General features: G+C 57.6%; 1 protein-coding gene across 3 annotated transcripts; it reads left to right on the forward strand.

Annotated features, from left to right (window-relative positions):
• Positions 1-616: 616 nt before the first annotated feature.
• On the forward strand, positions 617-18,221 carry GMEB2 (glucocorticoid modulatory element binding protein 2). Of its 3 annotated transcripts, none has more exons than XM_074920579.1 (10): positions 617-712; positions 3,309-3,482; positions 8,502-8,599; positions 9,396-9,523; positions 10,836-10,939; positions 13,046-13,203; positions 15,525-15,596; positions 16,123-16,260; positions 16,781-16,903; positions 17,097-18,221. In XM_074920579.1, the coding sequence occupies exons 2-10, from the start codon at positions 3,352-3,354 to the stop codon at positions 17,741-17,743; spliced, it is 1,599 nt and encodes a 532-aa protein (XP_074776680.1). In that variant the 5' UTR covers positions 617-712; positions 3,309-3,351; the 3' UTR covers positions 17,744-18,221. The 3 variants fall into 3 exon arrangements, with proteins under 3 accessions (XP_074776680.1, XP_074776681.1, XP_074776682.1); XM_074920580.1 differs by lacking the exon at positions 617-712 and adding an exon at positions 1,966-2,058; XM_074920581.1 differs by lacking the exons at positions 617-712; positions 3,309-3,482 and having other exon boundaries at positions 9,401-9,523.
• Positions 18,222-18,691: the final 470 nt, after the last annotated feature.

Consider the following 18,691-nt stretch of genomic DNA (forward strand, 5'->3'; position numbering starts at 1 on the left):
ATACACATGCAGTAGACACGGGGGACATACAGGACCTTGGGGGAGGGGGGGGGCAGCATGCAGGAGACAGGGGGGCATGTGGGATAGCGGGGGGGAGGATGGGGGGGGACACAGGAGACACAAGAGCATGCAGGTCCCAGAGAGGGACACACAGGAGACACGGGGGGCACGCAAGGCCCCGGGGAGGGAAACATACTGGGACAGAGGAGGCACGAGGGGCATGCAGGAGATATGGGGGCACGCAGGGCCGCGGGGGGGGACATACGGACACTCAGGCGACACGGGGGCCATGCAGAACCGCGTGGGGGGGGTCACGCAGGCCCCGGGGGGACACAGACGCAGGAGACACGGGGAGGAGGACACGCAGGTCCCGGGGGATCCCCCACGGCCGCAGCCACCGCGTCCCGCCGGCGCCCGTGCCCGCGCCCCCCCCGCGCATGCGCCCCGCGCCGCCCCGGTCCCTATTTCACAGCCGCTCGGGCCGCGCGCGCCCCCGCGAAATAAGTCCCGGGCGCCCGGCCCGGCCCTGCGCCTGCGCGGGGGGGGGGGGGGGGCCGAGAGCCGCGCGCGGCGGAGCCCCGCTCCCCCCTCACACACCCCCCCCCCCCCCCCAACCGCCACCCTCCTGCCTCCCTCCCTCCCTCCCCGCACCCACCGCCCGCCCAGCCGGAGCGGCCGCCGCTGGAGCCGGAGCGGGGCAGCGGGGCCTGAGGTAAGAGCCGGGCCCGGCCTCCCCCGCCGCGGGGCCTCCGTACGCGCCGTCCGGCCGGCGGGTCCCTGCGGAGCGTCAGGACGTTACGGCAGCGGCAGGAGACGGCGGCAGCGCCCGGCCGCCCGCCCGCCCCGCGCCCCCCCCTTCCCCCCCCCCTCCTCCTCCTCCTCCTCCTCCTCCTCCTCCCCCTCCCTCCCGCACGCCCGGCGCTGCCAGCGTGAGCGCGCACCCCCCCCTCCTTCCCCCCCCCCCTTCCCCTCCCGCGGCCTCGCGCCCGGCGCCGCCGGCGGGAACGCGCGCGCCGCCCCGCCACAGGGTGGTTTTTTTTTTTTTGGGGGGGGGGGGCGCCGCCACGAGGAACGCGGCCAACCGACCCCCCCCCTTTGCACCCCACTCCCTGCACCCCCCCGTACCGCCTCGGCCCGTTTGCGCAGCCACGACCCCCCCCCCCCGTGCACCCCCGTTCCCGCACCCCCTCCTTCAGTCGCCTCTTTCCGCACCCTCCGACACCCCCCTCCCCGTGCACCCCCTTTTCTGCAGCCCACCCCAGGCACCCCCATGTTTACACCCCCCCCCTCACCCCACGCACCCTCCTTGGGTGTCCCCCGTGCACCCCCCCTTGCTTGCTTCTATCCCCTCCACTGCCAGCGCACCCCAAAAATCCTCCTTTCAGTGGTGCAATGCCTTTTTGTTTGTTTGTTTTCTTGCCTTTTTTTTTTTATTTTTTTTTTCGCACCCCAAATCTTTCCTGGAGCTGCCATGCGGCGTGCACAAGGGTGCTTCCAGCCCTGGAAGAGCTGGGGTGCTCCCTGTCCCCCTCCAGCTGCCCCCCCACTGATGATTTTTTGTGTTTTCAGCCCAGTTTTTCCCCATCCCGTGCTCGTTCCTGCCCGGAGGTACCCAGTGCTGAGCCTTCCCCCAGCCAGCCCTGGTGGGAGCTGGGCAGGATGCTCAGAGCACCCCAAAACCGGGCCCTGCCGCGGAGGCTGTCGTGGGTGATGCTAACGCTGCAAGTTTTTACCCCAAAATGAAAGTGGAGGCATAGAGCAGCGACAAAAAAACCCGCAGGAGTTCAGCTGAAGGCAGCTGCGCCGCGCTGTGCCCCTCACACAGCTCCCGGTGGGGACCTGCCGTCCCGCTGCAGGAATGAGGGGGGCCGGGAAGTGGGGAGCAGGCGTGGGTCTGCCCCATTTCTGCGCTCGCTAAAATGCTATTTTTTAGCAAACCTTCTGGTTTCTCTCGCCCTCAGCCCAGCCGCCTGCTGCAGGAACCGAAGCGCTTCCCTCGGTGGCTTCGTGCTGGGCTGTTCGGGGGGACCCTCGGCTCGGGGGGACCCCACAGAGGGGGTAGGTCACCCCATGGGGTCCACACGGGTGTTTTTGCAGAGCCAGCTCGGACACGTCGTGTCAGCGCACGGCTCTGGGAGAAGGTGGGGGGAGCCCAGCGGCCCCGAAGGGCTCCCCCAAATCTGCCCGTACCCCCGCGTGGGCTGCGCCGGTGCGAGGGGACGTGCTGTGTAGTCCCGGGCTTCTCAAAACCTGGGTGTTGGTGTGTGGGTGAGGCTGCCGGGGGGTTGGGGGGAAATGCAGGTGTGCTTCGCTCGTGGGACAGGGATGAAGTTCTCCTCAGAAGCTGATTTGCAAAGAAATTATTTTTTTTTGGTGACTCTAAACAGCGTACGCGGGTTTTATCGCGCTCTGCTTGTAATGTTAACGATAACGTTAAGCTTGGTAAAGGATATTTATTTGCTTTTTTGACTTATGTTGCTTAAATGACTTAAAGCTGCTTTTAATTCTAGAGTTACCTAAACTCCCTGGGGCGTGAGCTGGCGGGGGGGGGGGCGATGGTGTCCATGGGGGACCAGGATTTTCCCCCATGAGTTGGGTTGTGCTCCGGGTGTGGAGCCTGGAGGAGCCAGGGCTGTGCTGCAACTGTGAGAGCACAAAGATGCCCGTCTCCTTGGGCCTTCACGAGATTTTGGGGTTTTTTCCCAGGTTTCTTCTTGCATGTGAAATAATGGCTTTGCAGGGGTAGGCGCTGAAGTCGGTTTTAAGTGGTATCCTAAATCTATTGCTGATTTATTAGAAACACACGCTTGGAAATAGTTTTCAGATGTCACTTCGTTTCTGCAGGCTTGAAGGGCTTTTTTTAATTTCATTTTTCGGGGTGTGACTTTGGAGGAGGGGAGAGTTCCTGCGGTGGAGGAGACAGTGCTGAGCTCCTCCAGCAGCGTGAAATCCTTTTGAGATAGTTTGAAATACGTTTGGAAACGCACCTGCAAACTTGAGTATCTTCACAGAGTTTCTGGTGAATGCCGGGACTGGTTTCTTGCTCCCACGCTCTGCCCCTCGCCCCCCGTGCCCCAGTCCCTTCCCGTGCCCATCACCCTCACCCAGCCTGCGGAGCGTGTGTTGGGTTACGAACCTCCCTTCATCCCTTCCTTGTTTCTGGAGCGGTTGGGGATTTGCTCATCCCCCTCTCCGTAGGAGCACGGATTCCCTGCAGCCCCCTTGCTCCCACCCTGCCGATGGTCTCTCCACGACCCATTTTAGCAGGGAGACTTTTTCACGTGGGGCTTCCCCTCGTTTCTCCGCAGACCGAGGGCTCTCCTGCCTGCTGCTGCCCGCTCCTGCCTGGCCATGGCGACTCCGGACGTCAGCGTTCACATGGAGGAGGTGGTGGTGGTGACAACACCCGACGGCGCGGTGGACGGAGCCGGCGTGGAGGAGGTGAAGACGGTGCTGGTCACCACCAACCTGTCCCAGCACGGGTAAGAGACGGGGTCGGCGCACGCCAAGGTGATGTGCAGGAAAACCTCCCAACTGTGGTCGCGGTCAGCTGAGTCGGGTGGTTTTAATCATCTACATCTGACTCGTCCATCACAGCGGGGACCTCGGCGACGTCTGGGCAGTCTCCGGTTCCTCGTCGGGTCCTCGCTGACACCCCTGGGACCGTACCCAGGGCTGTGGGCTCTGCACCTCCCAGCTTATGGAGCAGAGCAGGCTCTGCTCTTTTTCTGTTAAAGCGGAGTTACCACTGGTGGTTTTAAGCTGGTGTTAACCCAGAATAAAAAGCAGAGCAACAATTTGTTTTGGAGAAAAGAAGAAAAAAAGCCACCAAACCAAAACATCTTTTCTCAGTGATGTCGATGTTGGAATGGCCACAAATCCGGTTGGAACAGGACACCAGTAGCTAAATCAATGTTTTTCTGCTGTTTATTTTGTGATTGCCTCACTAAGCTGCCTAAGTCTGAGGGGTGAGCGTCCGTCCGCAGCGCGGTGGGGCAGAGCTCCCCTCCCCAGGGCGGGTTTGGTGCCGTGGTTTTTGGCAGAGCTCTGCGGGAACTGCCGCTGCCGGCAGTAGGAGGGAGGGAGGTGGCCTTGTGTGGGGTGGGGTGACACTCCTCAGAAAAAAAACCCAACAAACAAAACCAAACAAAAACCAACAACAAACAGGGGGGAATTTTTAAAGTGTTGCTGCTTTGCCCAATTTTTGCCTTTCTGGTTGGCATTTTGGGACTGCTGTTGGGCCAGGTCTGGTCCGTTCAGCTGCAGGTCGCTCAGGTCTTGGTTTCCATGGCCAAAGGTCCTGGCTGGTACCTTCACCCGTGTAGCAAAGGGCCCGTTGTTTTATTTCTCTGCAGCCTTTCACAGGATGGTGCCCAGAGACATTTCAGTGCTTTGCTCTTACGGTGGGCAGAAAATCCAAGTTCACACCCAGAGCTGGATCCAGGCAGGTTTGTCTGATCCAGAAGTTCCTGCATTTGAAACAAGCAGGTAGCAAGTGGCTGTTTATTGCCCTCCACAAAACACATTTATCTCCTTCCCTTAAGTACGTCCTGCTGTTTCTGTGTCAGGGGACAGCTCTTATGTTACAGCGCAGGTGTCGTTCGCCTCGCTCTGCTGTAACTGATATCAAACCTGTTCTCTCCTGGCAGGGGCCGGCAGCAGCGAGGTGCTGCCTTGCTGACACCCCGCGTCCTCCTCCCCTCTCCCCGTGGCAGTGGAAGGGGGTGAGAGCCGGGCAGTGGGGGTGCTGCGGGCAGGAGCTGCCCTGCTCCTCCGCATCCCGGGTCCGCAAGCGCTTCCGAGAGCCTTTTCCGTTCCCAAAAGAAGGGCAGGAAGGCTCCGCTCCCCTCGCTCTCTGGCCCGTGGTGACTTCCTTGGCTCCCTCTCTGGACAAGCAGCCAGATGTGGAACTTGGGATGTGGCAGCTCTTGGATGCAGAACAGTTTCTTGTTTTTAATGTGGCTCCGAGCCTTTGCAGACCCACGTGCAGCAGCGCAGCGTTGTCTGGGAACATGGATCATGGCAGAGGCTGGTTTCCTTTCTCTTATTTCCCACCCTGTTTTTCTTTGGAAACCTTTTCTCACCCTCCCAGTGTCCCCTGGATGGTCAGGGGCAGGTCAGCTCTACACAGCAGAGAGAGGAGGATTTTTATTTAGTTGCAGCTAGGGGCAGAGCATATCTTAGTGGGCATTATGAGATTCCCTGGGGTTTTTTCCATGCAGCTCTCTGGAGAAGGGCTGGTGGGCAGGCTCCTCGCTCCCCCCCTGCTCTGGGATGGCGCCGGGTGATTGGGAAGGACGTGGATCTCGTTCTCATGGAGCAAAACTCCCTGCTGGGACTCTCCTCGCAGGTTGCCTCCACTGGGCTCTGCTTCTCCTGAAGCAACACCATAGTGGCACTGGCTCCCTCTCCCTCTCCTCTCTGTTTTCCCTTTGCAGCCCCAGCTGGCGTCAGGAGCTGCAAGCCCGGGCTGGGATTCCTCAGTCACTGCTCACACGGGACGTGGGCTTTCAGCTTGTCTTAGGCGGCACTTAGAAACCAAACTCAGCTTGGGGGTTGGTGCCTCTTTCTAGTGCTCCTCTGGGTATGATGTTGCTATTTGAAAAAAATATACACAACCAGTGGTGAAGAGCTGAGTTCATGTGGTTTTAAGACTGGAAAAGGCAGAGGGAAATGGGAAAATAGGAATAATCAGCAAGAAGCTTTTCTCTTTCATCTGCAATTGGAAGGGATCGGTGCTCGATGCTCCAGTGAGGTGTTTGTGTTTTTGATCAGTGTCCCCAGCGCAGGTTTCTGGTGGAGACTTTTTTTTTTTCTCTCTCTCAAGTTTCCAGGCGAGGCAGGAGCAGAGCAGAAAGGAGACGCAAGCCCGCTGCTTTGTCAGCATGCGCTTTCTTCTTTTCCTCCCATCTGGTTTATGGATCCTCCCGGGGAGGAAGATGAGAGCCATCCTCCCCCGGCTTCGTCATGGCAACCGGCGAAGGCAGGACCGGCTTGGTGGGATGCACCGCTGGGGCTTGGAAGGTGTTTTGAGGTTTTTTTCCTACATCTGCCTCAGTCTGTTCCTCTGCAAGAGGATGGGGGAAGCAGTGTGGACAAATTCACCTTTTATTGTGCTTTTTTCTTCCACCCCACCCCGTTACATCTCCGTGGCAGACACAGACTTTAGTTGCTTTTTTCATACAAGCTGTTGAAGTTGGTTGGTTTTTTTTTCTCTGGAGGATGGGGGTTATTTCTCCCAGTCCAGTCGTGCCTCCTGGTCATTTTTTGGAGCGGTGTGAATGCGATGGAGTCCCGGAGGAAGCCCTGTTTCAGGTGCTGACTTTTTGCTGGGGTGTTTTTTCTAGAGAAGTCGGTGGAGGTTTTTAATCTGGTGGCAGGTCAGTCCGGGCTGTGCAGGGCTGGGCTTTGCACGTCGGAGGTGGCCGCTGCCTCCTGCAGCCCTGGTGCCCTGCGGAAGCACCTTTGCTGGCTCTTCTCCAAATACATCTGGAGAAATGCAAGAAAGCAGCAACGGGATGAAGAAAAACCAGGTTACAATTCTTCTATTTTTCTCATCCCAAACTGCCACTTCTGTAACGTTCACCTGTGCGCAAACGCGTTAGCTCTGAGTTTGCCTTTACGAGTCCTTTTGCATTATCCACCACCTTTCTCCCTCCCTGGGGTCTGGGTGGTTGGTCCCTGCGAGGGGCAGGGGCAGCGTGACGTCCCGCGGTGCCTTTCTTCCGCAGCTGGGGCTGCCCTCAGCTCTCCTCTGAAGCAGCATCTCCTGCCTTACTCCCCGGTGAGGCGGAGCGGCCGCCCACACCCGTTCCCTTATCTCCTGCTGCTCCCCACCAGGTCTCTGCCCTGCAGCTGCCAAGGGGAGGGGGATGCTTTGAAGCTGCAGTTCCACCCCGGAGCTGAGTGTTAGGAGGCCAGGATGGAAAAACCAGTTGCTCTTGAATCTGCTTGTCCCTGTGGCACGGCAGGTGGGAATTGTGGTTGCCAGTGAGTCACTAGGACCATTCTTTTAATTCTCCCGTGGTACCAAACTGGGGTGGATTTCAGGTTTATTTTTTCCTTACAGTCTTGCTTGGGAAGTTTATATGCTGAAGTATGTGGAAAGTTAATTGTTTTCCCTCCCCATCCCTGCAGGACAAGCTTGCTGCAGTGATTAGACATTTTCAATAACAAAACCAAACGCACATCTTAAAAACCATTAGGAATGGTCCATGCTTAGAGCTGGCCAGGATCCCGATGGGCACCAGTGTGGGCTTCCTCCCTCCCAGCCCAGGGGGCGAGGAGCGTGTCCCGGGTCACAGCCCTCAACCCCTACCCTGTCTGAGCGTGCACGGGAGCTCCTTAGAGGGGCTGGGGCTCTGTTTTGCCGCGGTGGGAGCCGGAACGGGCCGGCAGTGAGGGGGTGGGTGCGGTGCAGGACCAGCTGTGGGTCTCCATCGGGGCAGCACTGTGAGAAGCTGGAGATCTCCAGGGTGGGGAGGATGAAAGCAGTCGGACAGCCAGCTCTTGGTTAATGTCCTGGGTGTATCGTGCTGTAAGAGGCTCAGAGATCAGGTTGTGAGGGCCTGTAGCTCACACTGTCATCTCTGCTCATGGATCCACTGTTAGGGTTTGTCAAACTCCTTTATAGTGTATTTGTGTCTCCTTGAGGTCCTGCTGCTGGGAGCATCCTGGTTGGAAAAGCCCCTGCAGCTCCTCCAGCCCAACCATGACCCTCCCCCTGACCCTTCCCAACTCCCCCAGATCCCTCAGCGCTGGCTCAGCCCGACTCTTCAACCCCTCCAGGGATCCCGGGGACTCCCCCCTGCCCTGGGCAGCCCATTCCAACGCCCCACAGCCCCTTCTGCACAGAAATCCTTCCTCAGAGCCAGCCTGACCCTGCCCTGGGCAGCTTGAGGCCATTCCCTCGGGGCCTGGCGCTGGGGCCTTGGCTCCAGAGACTCATCCCCCCTCTCTGCCCCCTCCTGGCAGGGAGTTGCAGAGGGCCAGGAGGTCTCCCCTCAGCCTCCTCTTCTCCAGACTGAACCCCCCCAGTTCCCTCCGCCGCTCCTCATAAGACACGTACCAGGAGCTTCAGCCAGTCCATTGCCCAGACAGCAGCAGCATGTTTCACACATGTTTTTTCCTGGGGAAATCTCAAGAGAAGTTGCCAGAGGCTGGCAGCAGCTTCTGAGCGAGGGACCGTGCTGACAGCATCCCTCCACGCCACCTCCCAGCACGGGCTGCGCTGGAGGCAGCTCCATGGGGCTGGGATTAAAAGTGACACGAGGCAGAGCTGGCTGGGCTGCTGGCAGCGAGCCTCCCTGCCTGCCTGCCGCGGGGCTCTTCATCTCTGTGCAGAAAAATGGAGCTGAGCCTCTCAAAACCCGAGCTGACTTGTAGCTCTTGTGGGAAAATGCAGTCCGAGTGACTTTTGGAGGAATGTCTCCATGAGGCATCGGGTGTGGGGGGTGGCACATGCATGTGGCTTAACTCTGCCTCTTCCACTCTCTTCCCAGCGGTGACATAAACGAAGACACTCTGGAGACTGAAAATGCAGCTGCGGCGGCTGCTGCCGCCTTCACAGCCTCCACGCACCTGAAGGAAGCCGTCCTAGGTAGGTCCGGCCCATGCCGAAGCCCCTCGGTTGAGCCGTGCTGGTTCCACCACCCCAACGTGGCCCAATCCTGTGCTGGAGCTGGCCGAGGGGGCCCGGGCACTGCTGTGCAGAGCTGCTGGCTGGCCCGGGGGTACCGGGGTGCTCCCCCGGGGGTACCCGGCACCCAGGGGAGCCCAGCGAGCTGCAGGGCTGGGTGATGGGAAGGGAGGGAGCTTGGCCGGGCTGCTGCTGCCCTCTCCTGGTGCAGGATGAGACCCTGTGTCTGGCCATGGCTGGCTCCTGCCCTTCCAACTTGCGCAGGGGATGTTGGTTTTGCAGCAAACTCGCTGGCTATGGTTACAAATAGAAGTGAATGTAGTGAGCGAAGGCTGTGGCCAGTTTAGCTGGAGGGGACTTAAAAACAGTTTTATTCTAAAACCAAGGGTGTCTTTATAATTATCCAAAGAACATAATTCCTTTCATTTTTATCAAGAAATGAATTTTTTTTTAGCCCTGGCCACTGACTGCTCGGATGTCATGCACTCAGCTGCCACTGGGTCGGTATAAATCTGCTGGTGCTGTTTTGCCCAAGAAATTTGGGTGTTTGGATGCTTTAGTGGCAAAGTGCAAGTGAGTGGTGGCCACAAACCCCAACACACCCCACCATGCACCGTCTGCTTTTTTTTTTTTTAAACCCCAAGCTTCAGGAGTGCTTTATCACTCTGTGTGTGTGTTTGTGCCTCGGGGTGGTGGATCAGGGGCTGCGACTCATGTTTCTTTTTAATCTGTCCCTTCCTCTGTTCCCTGTGAGAAGTGAAGATGGCTGAAGATGAGGACAGTTTGGAGGCAGAGATTGTCTACCCCATCACCTGTGGGGACAGCAAAGCCAACCTCATCTGGAGGAAGTTTGTGTGCCCCGGGATCAACGTGAAGTGTGTGCAGGTGAGAATGAAGGGCCCCAACGCTTGACTCGTGCCTTCCCGTGCCTGCGTTGTGAGCTCACCTGGCTTGTCCTGGTTTAGATGAGCTTTGGTAAGCTGCTTCGCATCAGAACCCCATCGTGGTGGGCAAGGAGGACGTTGGTGCTGTGGTATGTGATACTTCTCAGCCAGGTCGAGCAGTCCTGGCTGGGGAGATGCTGCCTCAATTTAACTGCGTTGTGGGAGGGTTTGAGAAATTTGGGCATTTCCAGTGTTTGCTCAGTTGAGAATTTGCTGAAGTTTATTGGTAGGGGACCCACTGAAGAGCTTCTACTGTGTCCTGGATAACTCACAGTTAAAATTTGCCTGAATTCAGGAACATCCCGTGAGTGATGCTGTCGTAAGCATTTGTACACGGACTAAAATACCCCGCTGAGGAGTGTCTCCCCTGGGCTCTGTTGCAAGAGGGCTCTCCTTGCCCTTCACAGGAGAGATGGTCTTTTCCATCCCTGAGACAGAGGACAGGTACTGCTGCAGATAATGCTGCTGCCTAAAATCAGCCCTTTCTTTGCACCAAAGCCCACGTACGTGTTCAGAGAAGCACTTTCTCGTGCAGTAATGGTGAGTGAGCTCTATGTTGGTCAACATGGGCATTGAAAAGAGCCTGGACTTGGGAAATGGTTCTGGAGACGGGCTGTAAAGCAGCTCTGTAGAGGACTGCCTGATTCTACGGGTTGCTTTTAGGTCAGCACGTGGGTTCAGGCAGAACTGGGCGTGTAGGGCAATAAAAGAAGGGGGAGAGCTGCCTGCTGACACGCCGGGTGCCAACTCCCTCCGGCTGGTTTTCGGTAGAAGTGGGTGTGTGCTGCGAGAGGCCAGAGGTTTCCCTGGTATCGATGGGCTCGGTAGCAGGAGGTCAAAGGCCAAACGGGCTTCTCCTTCGTAGCGTGCCCCTGGACCCAAATGTCACCGGCAGCGCTGGCTCTCGGGAGCTAGTGGGAACATGGGTGGCTGTTAATAATATTTTGCACAAGATACTGGTTTTTTTCCCAACCGTCCTGCCTGGGCATTTGGCAAACTCCTCAGTGCTGCATAAACCCCCCAAACCCTTGGCTTTGAGCCGCCGCTAACTCAAAGCAATATTTGGCTTTAATTTTTGGAACTCTGACAGTGTTCTCTAAGGTGGGGAAGCGTGTGTGAGCTGTCTGCTTCGCTGCTGGGCGCCGGGAGCTGCCATCCAGGCAGCCTGGCCCCGCTGCGGGATCACGTTCCCGGGGCACACGTTCCTTGTTTGATGGCTTCTCACCCTGACGTTGCACTTCTGCCTTTTGCAGTTTGACGATCACTTAATTAGCCCCAAAGAGTTTGTCCACTTGGCGGGCAAGTCGACCCTGAAGGATTGGAAGCGGGCGATCCGGATGAACGGGATCATGCTCCGGTTAGTCTCTCTGATTGTATCCACGGAGCAACAGCGGGGACTCATTCTTTCTGGGGGATAACGGGGTGGAACAGAGCCTTTGACATGATTGTTTTGCTGCTGGGAGAGCAAATGTGCCACTGAACGATTGTCTTAATAACAGCCTGGCCCCACACGTGCTCTGTCCAATGGCTTTGCTTTATCTTTGTGCCTAGGGAGTAATTTGGGGCACAAAAGGTTTCCTCAACCTACTTAGGAGTTGAACTGCGCCGAGTTCCCAGCTGGCGTAAGGTCACTGAGAGTTTTAACAGCCACGGGTGGTCAGGCCGTGGTGTCCACGGGTTCTCAGTGTGACCTACCAAATGGCAGTCAGTCAGCTATGTTCCCACTGCAGCATGTCAGCTTTACATCACCTTTTTTTTTTTTTCCTGCCAAAGACTTATTTAAAGCTTATTTATGCAAGCGTTTCTCTTCTGTAATCTTAACTACAGTAATTTAATTCTTCAATGGCCTTGAACACCAGCCTGAGACTGTGATTTAATTAAAGCCTGCCTCTGCCTGTAGGCAGGATAAAAAAGCATCACCTCTTTCCCCAGGAATTGTCAGTGAGTTTGTACTCTTTTCACAGGGTGACGTTGCCTTTGCCTCTGTTCTTCTGCTCCAATGCAGGCGCCTCCCATATTCCTTCTAAGCAGCTTTTGCTCTACATAGATTTCACATAATAGGCTTATGCTTTGGCAAGGCAGGTCTTTCAAGGGAAAAAAAACTTCTTGAGAAATATATGAAGGCAAACCCAGCAACCCATGAGAGCAAATCCTGGGAAGCTGAGGTGGTTGTTGGCCAGCAAAGTCTGGGGATGCTTTGGAGGGAATGTGCTTAGACTGGGAAGGTCACATATGCCAGTGTTGGAACCTCCTTTGCTTAAGCTGAGAGATCTTATTTTAGCTTATAAATAGAGTTGTGCCTCATCTCTTTTTGAGGTGTAGAGTCAAAAAGGGAAGGAAGAGACTTCCTGCTGTCTCACCCTGAACTGAGACGTCAGCCAGTCCTGCTGGGAGCTGCAGGCGGGCATGGGGGGGAAGGTGCTGGTGGGACCAGACTGGGACCTTCTCTTCTCCTTCCTTCCTCCGTCCCTCAACGAATGAGATGTTCATCAGTCCCAGTGAGGGTTCCTAGCTAAAATTACAGACCCCCATGCAGAGGAGCCTGCTCAGAGAGGCAGGACTAGCTCTGAAACCAGCTTGTTTGGAGGCCAGGCTGTTAGGAAGTGGGAGAGGAGCCCCACAGACGCGTGGGCACGCTGGGGGTAGGTGTGTGTGGCTCGGGTGAAGGCGGGGGGGTGTCCTCAGAGCAGGTCAGGAGATCCCAGGGAGGAGGACGACCCTGTTCAGCATCACAGGGTAGGGATAAAACTGCTGCATGGGAGCGTGGCCCAGGCTGCTGGGGAAGAGCTCTCCCTGCTTCGTTACGGCAGTGTTTGGGCTCTAAACGCCACGTTTTCCCTGAAGGCTTGTAGCCAGCAGGAGATCTGCTGGGAGCAGGGTGGTTTGTCACAAACTTCTCAAGGTATGTTCAGTTTTACAGGGATCTATCCTTAGGAAAAGCTCATCTGCCTCTTGAGCCTCTCAGTGCAAGTTGAGTGCTCCAGTGGTGAAGAAAAGGACTTTCTCAGACTAAGGAAATTCATCCTCTCTGGGTTGGACTCGGGCTCGAGTCCCGCTTCTCCTCCTCCATCCTGCAGGAGGATGCAGGCTGTGGTGGGGAAGTGATCAGAAACCGAATCTGCTCCAGTCCTTTGCTGCAGCTACGGCACAGTGGGCTTTTTTCCTCCCCATCCCAGCCTCCTGAAAGGCTTTGCCAGCACTGGAGTATGGCGTGTTGGTGGGTCTGTGCGTGTGGCAGGCTGTGGATGTTATTTTCATTAACGCTCAGTTAGTGCTGCCTCTAAGGTCAGGACACAGGGACTTGTCAAGGGAAATGCAGACTGTTGTCTCTGCCTGCTCTCTTGGCTTTTGCTTTTCCTGGGCCTTGGAGAATTTTGGGGGGGTGAAGGCTGCCAGGAGCTGTGCCTGGGAGCTCTCTGCCCCCGCCGACGTGCCTGTCCCTGGGCTTGCTCCTGTCTTTCAGGAAGATCATGGACTCGGGAGAGCTGGATTTCTACCAGCACACGAAGGTCTGTTCCAACACCTGCCGGAGCACCAAAATCGACCTGACAGGAGCCAGAGTGTCCTTGACCAGCCAAACATCGACGGAGTACATCCCTCTGACTCCCGCTTCTGCGGATGGTACGTCCAGCCCTTCCTCACACCCGAAACGGCGGCTTCGGAGCGTTAGAGCCCAGGGAACGCCGCGTAACCAGCGCCCCTTGCGCTCGCCTCTTGGGCTTTGTGGGTTGTTCCACCCTCTGCGTTCTCACCCTGCTCTGTTGCAGGATTCCCCGTAGCAGAGCGGGGCAGAGTCGTTAGGGCGTCTCGGCGGCGATGCAGTGACTCACCTAACTGCTCTGTAACGCTGCGTGACCCGACGAGCCCTTCTGGCCTCCTGCCTTACCCCGGACTGTGTGGCCAAAGCAGACCAACTGTTCACTAAGGCCAGATGCCAGGTTCTGCACTTGGGCCACAGCAACCCCCAGCAGTGCCACAGGCTTGGGGAGCTGCCAGTCAGAGAGGGACTGGGGGGATTGAGAATGAGCCAGAGGTGTGCCCAGGGGGCCAAGGAGGGCAATGGCATCCTGGCTTGTGTCAGCCCTGGCGTGGCCAGCAGGGACAGGGAAGGGATCTGAGCCCTGGGCTCGGCACTGGGGAGGCCGCCCCTCGGTGAGTGGGTTCAGTTTTGGGCCCCTCACCCCAAAAAGGCCATTGAATGACTCGAGCGTGGCCAGAGAAGGGCAACGGAGCTGGGGCAGGGTCTGGAGCACAGGTCTGCTGGGGAGCGGCTGGGGGAACTGGGGGGGTTCAGTCTGGAGAAGAGGAGGCTGAGGGGAGACCTCCTGGCCCTCTGCAACTCCCTGCCAGGAGGGGGCAGAGAGGGGGGATGAGTCTCTGGAGCCAAGGCCCCAGCGCCAGGCCCCGAGGGAATGGCCTCAAGCTGCCCAGGGCAGGGTCAGGCTGGCTCTGAGGAAGGATTTCTGTGCAGAAGGGGCTGTTGGGCGTTGGAATGGGCTGCCCAGGGCAGGGGGGAGTCCCCGGGATCCCTGGAGGGGTTGAAGAGTCGGGCTGAGCCAGCGCTGAGGGATCTGGGGGAGTTGGGAAGGGTCAGGGGGAGGGTCATGGTTGGGCTGGAGGAGCTGCAGGGGCTTTTCCAACCCAGAGGATTCTGGGATTCAGACGACTGCAGTTAATCTGTAAGAAAACAGTAGTTGTTGCTTGAAGTCCCCTTCTGTCCTCGCTGCCACTCGGGTGTGTGTCCATAGTGCTCGTCCCAGGAGACAGGGATCAGCTCAGCTTTTGCTGCGCAGGGTGCCAGGGCAGGAATCCCTCCTCCTGCCAGCTCTAATCTAACTTCTGGAATAATTCAAGAGTTTTCATTTAAGGCTTCCTGGCTGAATTATTATTGGCTTTGTCTGATGAAAGGTTGAAGAGAACTAGGGGATACAACAGATTATTTTTTTTTATCTGCACTTGTGTATGTAGTTCACAAAACTGGATTTAAATGATGTTGTGGCTGCGTAGCTGTAGCCCTAAACTTAATTTCACCTGTAATTACAGACAATTATTTTATAGGAAGGCTTTCTCATTTCTAAGTACTTATATATTTCTAAACCCCTTTTGCTTCTGAGAGTTAAGAACAGCCCTCAGAGAGCCCCGAGCTCCCGATGGTGTCTGTGGGAGCTGAGCCAGGCCAGGACGAGCCCCATGGCCGGTTCTGCCACGTGCTCCGGCACCACGGCTGTTGTGGTGGAGTCTGATGTGGCCTGGCCTGAGCCCTCCCGTTGAGCACGGGCATCAGCTCACTAACGGGGAGACACTTCCCGTACGGAGTTACCAGAGCCCTGAAGGCTGCAGAGTAAAGGAGTCTCTGGCCAGATTCCCGTTGGTCCTGCTCCTGCACGCGGCTCGAACGACGCCGGTTCCCCCGGCTTTATGGTGACAAAACCATGGGGATTTGACAGAGCTGGAGAGAGGGGGGGAGCCCCCCTGCGTCCCTGCACAGTGAGGGGGGTGCTCTCCCTTTCGAGGCTTTAGAAACCCTCCAGACATCACAGTCCTGCAAGCTTAAGCCGGGCGAAAAAAATTGCCAAAAATCAGACTCTGAATCTATTTGACTTTTGCCCCAAGTGGTACTAGTTGGGTACACGGGGGGGGGACGGGAGGGCAACGCTGCTCCTGGGCGCGTGTTCTTGGGCAAGGGTTGCAGAATTAATCCCCGGGGTGTTGCACTCCAGTGTGGAAAAATAAGTAATGCTGGTGCAGCAACTGCGTGCTGCCTCAGCATCCGCTTGGGCATCTCTGTCCGTGCAGCAGCGAGAGCTGCGTCCAAATAGAGAAAAGGAGAAGTTGCAGAAACGCAGCAAGGGAGCTGTTTCCTTGAGAAACAGCCCGTGAAAAATACTGAGAAAAAAATCAGGTTTGTTTTTTTTTTTTTTTCTTTTTGCTACTGGTTGCAGTGAACGGATCCCCAGCTACGATCACCATAGAAACCTGCGAGGATGCCAGCGATTGGAGCACCAGCATCGGAGGTACCGCTCGGGATCCTGTGCGGGGCAGGGGGTGGAGGAGCTGTAGGGGAAGAGGGGAAGCAGCGGACAGGGACGAGGAACGGGATCCTTCTTGCTGGAGCCTCCCCTGGGGTCGTTCGTTTGGCGCTTACTGGCGCGCAGCGCTGCCGTGCGTCCTGCCTGGGCGCGCTCTGACTGCGGCGGCGTCTCGGGGTGAAATTGTTTCCAAGCACTAAGGTGTCAAAGCGGAGGCTTGGTGTGGCTCTGGGGGGCAAACAAAACAAAACCAACAGAGGAGTCATAAAAATCATTCTTGCTCCTCTGGCGTGCTCTGAGGAATGGGCTTTTCTGTAGTACCGGTGTCCTGTTTGTGTGTGAGGGAGGATGGGGGTAGTTGGTCCCTTTTCAGCTGCTCCTTCAGGTCCGTGCACCAGCTGGGCTTTGCCCCGGCACCTACAGCCCAGCAGGACTGCACCCTTGTAGGGGCCAGGAGGGGAGCCCAGAGCAGATTTTGAGGTTCTCCCTTGCTTTTTTTTTTTTTCTCCAGATGACACCTTTGCTTTCTGGCGAGGCCTGAAGGACACAGGTCTCCTGGAAGAAGTCATCCACGAGTTCCACCAGGAGCTGGTGGAGACCATGAAGGGCCTGCAGCAGCGAGCGCAGGACCCCCCGCTGCAGCTCGGTGGTAAGGCCTGGGCACGGGCACTTGGAGGCCTCTCAGGAGAGGGACTTTGGGACTATTTTCTCCTTAGGGATATCCGGACGGTTCTATAGGGACATAATTCATCAAAACTCGTTCCTGTTTCTGGCTGTTCCCCAGGCAGACTCTCGGGGATGCTTCAGGTGGCCCCAGTTGTCCAGTTCCCTGTGCCTGGAGCTTCCTGTGTGCTGGCTCTGGGTCTGAACAGACACTTGGCTCGGGAGCTGAGGTGGAATTTAGGCCATTGGCATAACGATGCAGCAGGCAGCTACTCTGCCAGCAGATTCCTTATCACCCCTGCTAAGCAGGAGAGTGCTATTTATCCACTAGTGACCTCTTGCACTTTCTCATGACTTCTGTCTCCTCTTCCCCTGCCTCTTGTGTTACCCTCCTGCAGATTTTGCCTGTCTCAGCTGAACATTTTTGTTCTCGTATGGCTTTTTACCCTGTATAGTTTGCACGGGGAATTGTGCTTTCTTCAAAGATCTGTGTCTTCTTTTTTAAGATGCCGTTTTACTTAACAATGTCGTCCAGAACTTTGGTATGCTGGACCTGGTCAAGAAGGTCCTGGCCAGCCACAAGTGTCAGATGGATCGCTCGAGGGAGCAGTACGCCCGGGATTTAGCAGGTATTTCCCGGGATGTGCCACTGCTCTGGCGCTGCTGATGTGTTTTCTTTCTGTGGAAGAAAGTGGGGTTTGTGCTAAAGCTGGCGCACGCTGCACCGGCCCCGGTGGGACCGGCTGCTGCTGCTGGTGTTGCCGCAGTCCCCGGGATGGTTGTCCCGGGGCTCCAGGCTGAGCCCAGCTCTCCTCCCTCCAGCTCTGGAGCAGCAGTGTGACGAGCACCGCAAGCGGGCGAAGGAGCTGAAGCACAAATCCCAGCATCTCAACAACGTCCTGATGACCCTCACGCCCGTCTCCGTCCCCGCGCCTCTGAAACGTCCCCGGCTGACCAGGGCCACCTCCGGCCCAGCTGCCATCACCTCCCAAGTCCTGTCGCAGCCGGCGCAGCTCGCCGTCACCCCCGGTGTGCCCGTCTCCCAGCTTGCCAACCTCCCTCTCGGCAAAGTGGTCTCGGCCCTCCCGCCCTCGGTGCTGGGGAAGAGCCCGTCGCAGCCTCCCGCCGCCAGCTCCCCGGCCTCCCCGCTGCTGGGCGGGTACACGGTGCTGGCCTCCGCCGGCTCCACCTTCCCCGGGACGGTGGAGATTCACCCGGACGCTTCCAACCTGACGGTGCTGAGCACGGCGGCGGTGCAGGACGGCAGCACCGTGGTGAAGGTGGTGAGTCCCTTCCAGCTCCTGACGCTGCCGGGACTCAGCACCACCATCCAGAACGTGACACAAATGGCTCCCGGCGGGAGCACGGTCGTGACCGTCCCGTCCGGTGCCACCGAGGCCACCGGGGACGAGCACGCCGCCACCACCATCGAGGTGACAGCAGTGGCCGACGAGGCGGAGCAGAAGTGAAGGGGGGGACTTGCCTGGAGGGACGCTGGCCGTGCCGCTCTGGGTGGAACTGCCTTTTCTCTGGCTGCGCTGCAGGACGAGGAGCGGTGTAAACGAGGGGCACGGGTTAACGAGACTCAGAGCAGCTCACGTTGGTTACGAGGAGGTTCAGGTCAGAGGGAAGGCGGGAGGAGAAGGGAAAGACAAAAACGCTCTGCCCTGTTTGGAGGAGAGAGGAAAAAAAACCTTATTTTTATATAAAGCTCTCCTCCCCTGTTTTCTTGGAATATTCATTCCGTTCTAGCTCGTCAGCCATGCCTTGTCTGCAGGTGTAGTTGGAGCAGCATCCCTTAGAGGAGCGGGCAGGAGCTGGGGCGCAGGAGCTGGGGCGCAGGGCAGGGAGAGGGCGGGAGCAGAAGGGAAAGCAGGCGAAGCGCTGAGCAGGCACCGATCCGGGCTCGGGTGTGAACTGACGGGGCAGGCGTCGGGGAACCGGCCGCTGCCCGTCCCCGGGGGCTCTGGGGAGGGAGAGGAGATGCTGGGGGTGGGGGGGTTGGTGGGGGGGTGCAGCCATCGGAACCAGGAGGGTGCCCTGCGTGGCGGCGCGGGCCCGAGCCCCCGGAGCTTGGCTTCTGCGTGTGGTGCTGGCTTGGGGTGGCAGAAACAAGCGGGAGCTCTCGTGAGGGAGGTGGCGGCGCATTGCCCAGGTCTGCTGGGGGATGGAGGGCGGAGAGAAACCCAGAGGGCCGGGAAGAGCTGTAACTTCTGAGGATTTAGGGTCTGTTTCTAGTTTTCTCCCAAAGAAAAAAATCCATTCTTTGGGATTTTTTTTTTTTTTGAAGTTAACAGCGGGGGTTGTTTGTGGTTTTTTTGTTTAAGCAAAGCCCTTTGGTTGTGGAGGCCGTGCCGTGAGGCCGAGGCGTAGTGTTGAACGTGCAGAGATGAGCCGAACAGCAGCGCGGTGCCGAC

This window comes from Athene noctua, chromosome 16, assembly GCF_965140245.1.
Source record: "Athene noctua chromosome 16, bAthNoc1.hap1.1, whole genome shotgun sequence".
Lineage (NCBI taxonomy): Eukaryota > Metazoa > Chordata > Aves > Strigiformes > Strigidae > Athene > Athene noctua.

Excerpts from the sequence above, each read along its gene's own strand:
- GMEB2 (XM_074920579.1), top strand. The coding sequence starts at position 3,352 with ATGGCGACTCCGGACGTCAGCGTTCACATGGAGGAGGTGGTGGTGGTG. Across the intron at positions 3,483-8,501 it reads ACCAACCTGTCCCAGCACGG|CGGTGACATAAACGAAGACA; the intron begins GTAAGAGACGGG and ends CTCTCTTCCCAG. Across the intron at positions 13,204-15,524 it reads GACTCCCGCTTCTGCGGATG|TGAACGGATCCCCAGCTACG; the intron begins GTACGTCCAGCC and ends TACTGGTTGCAG.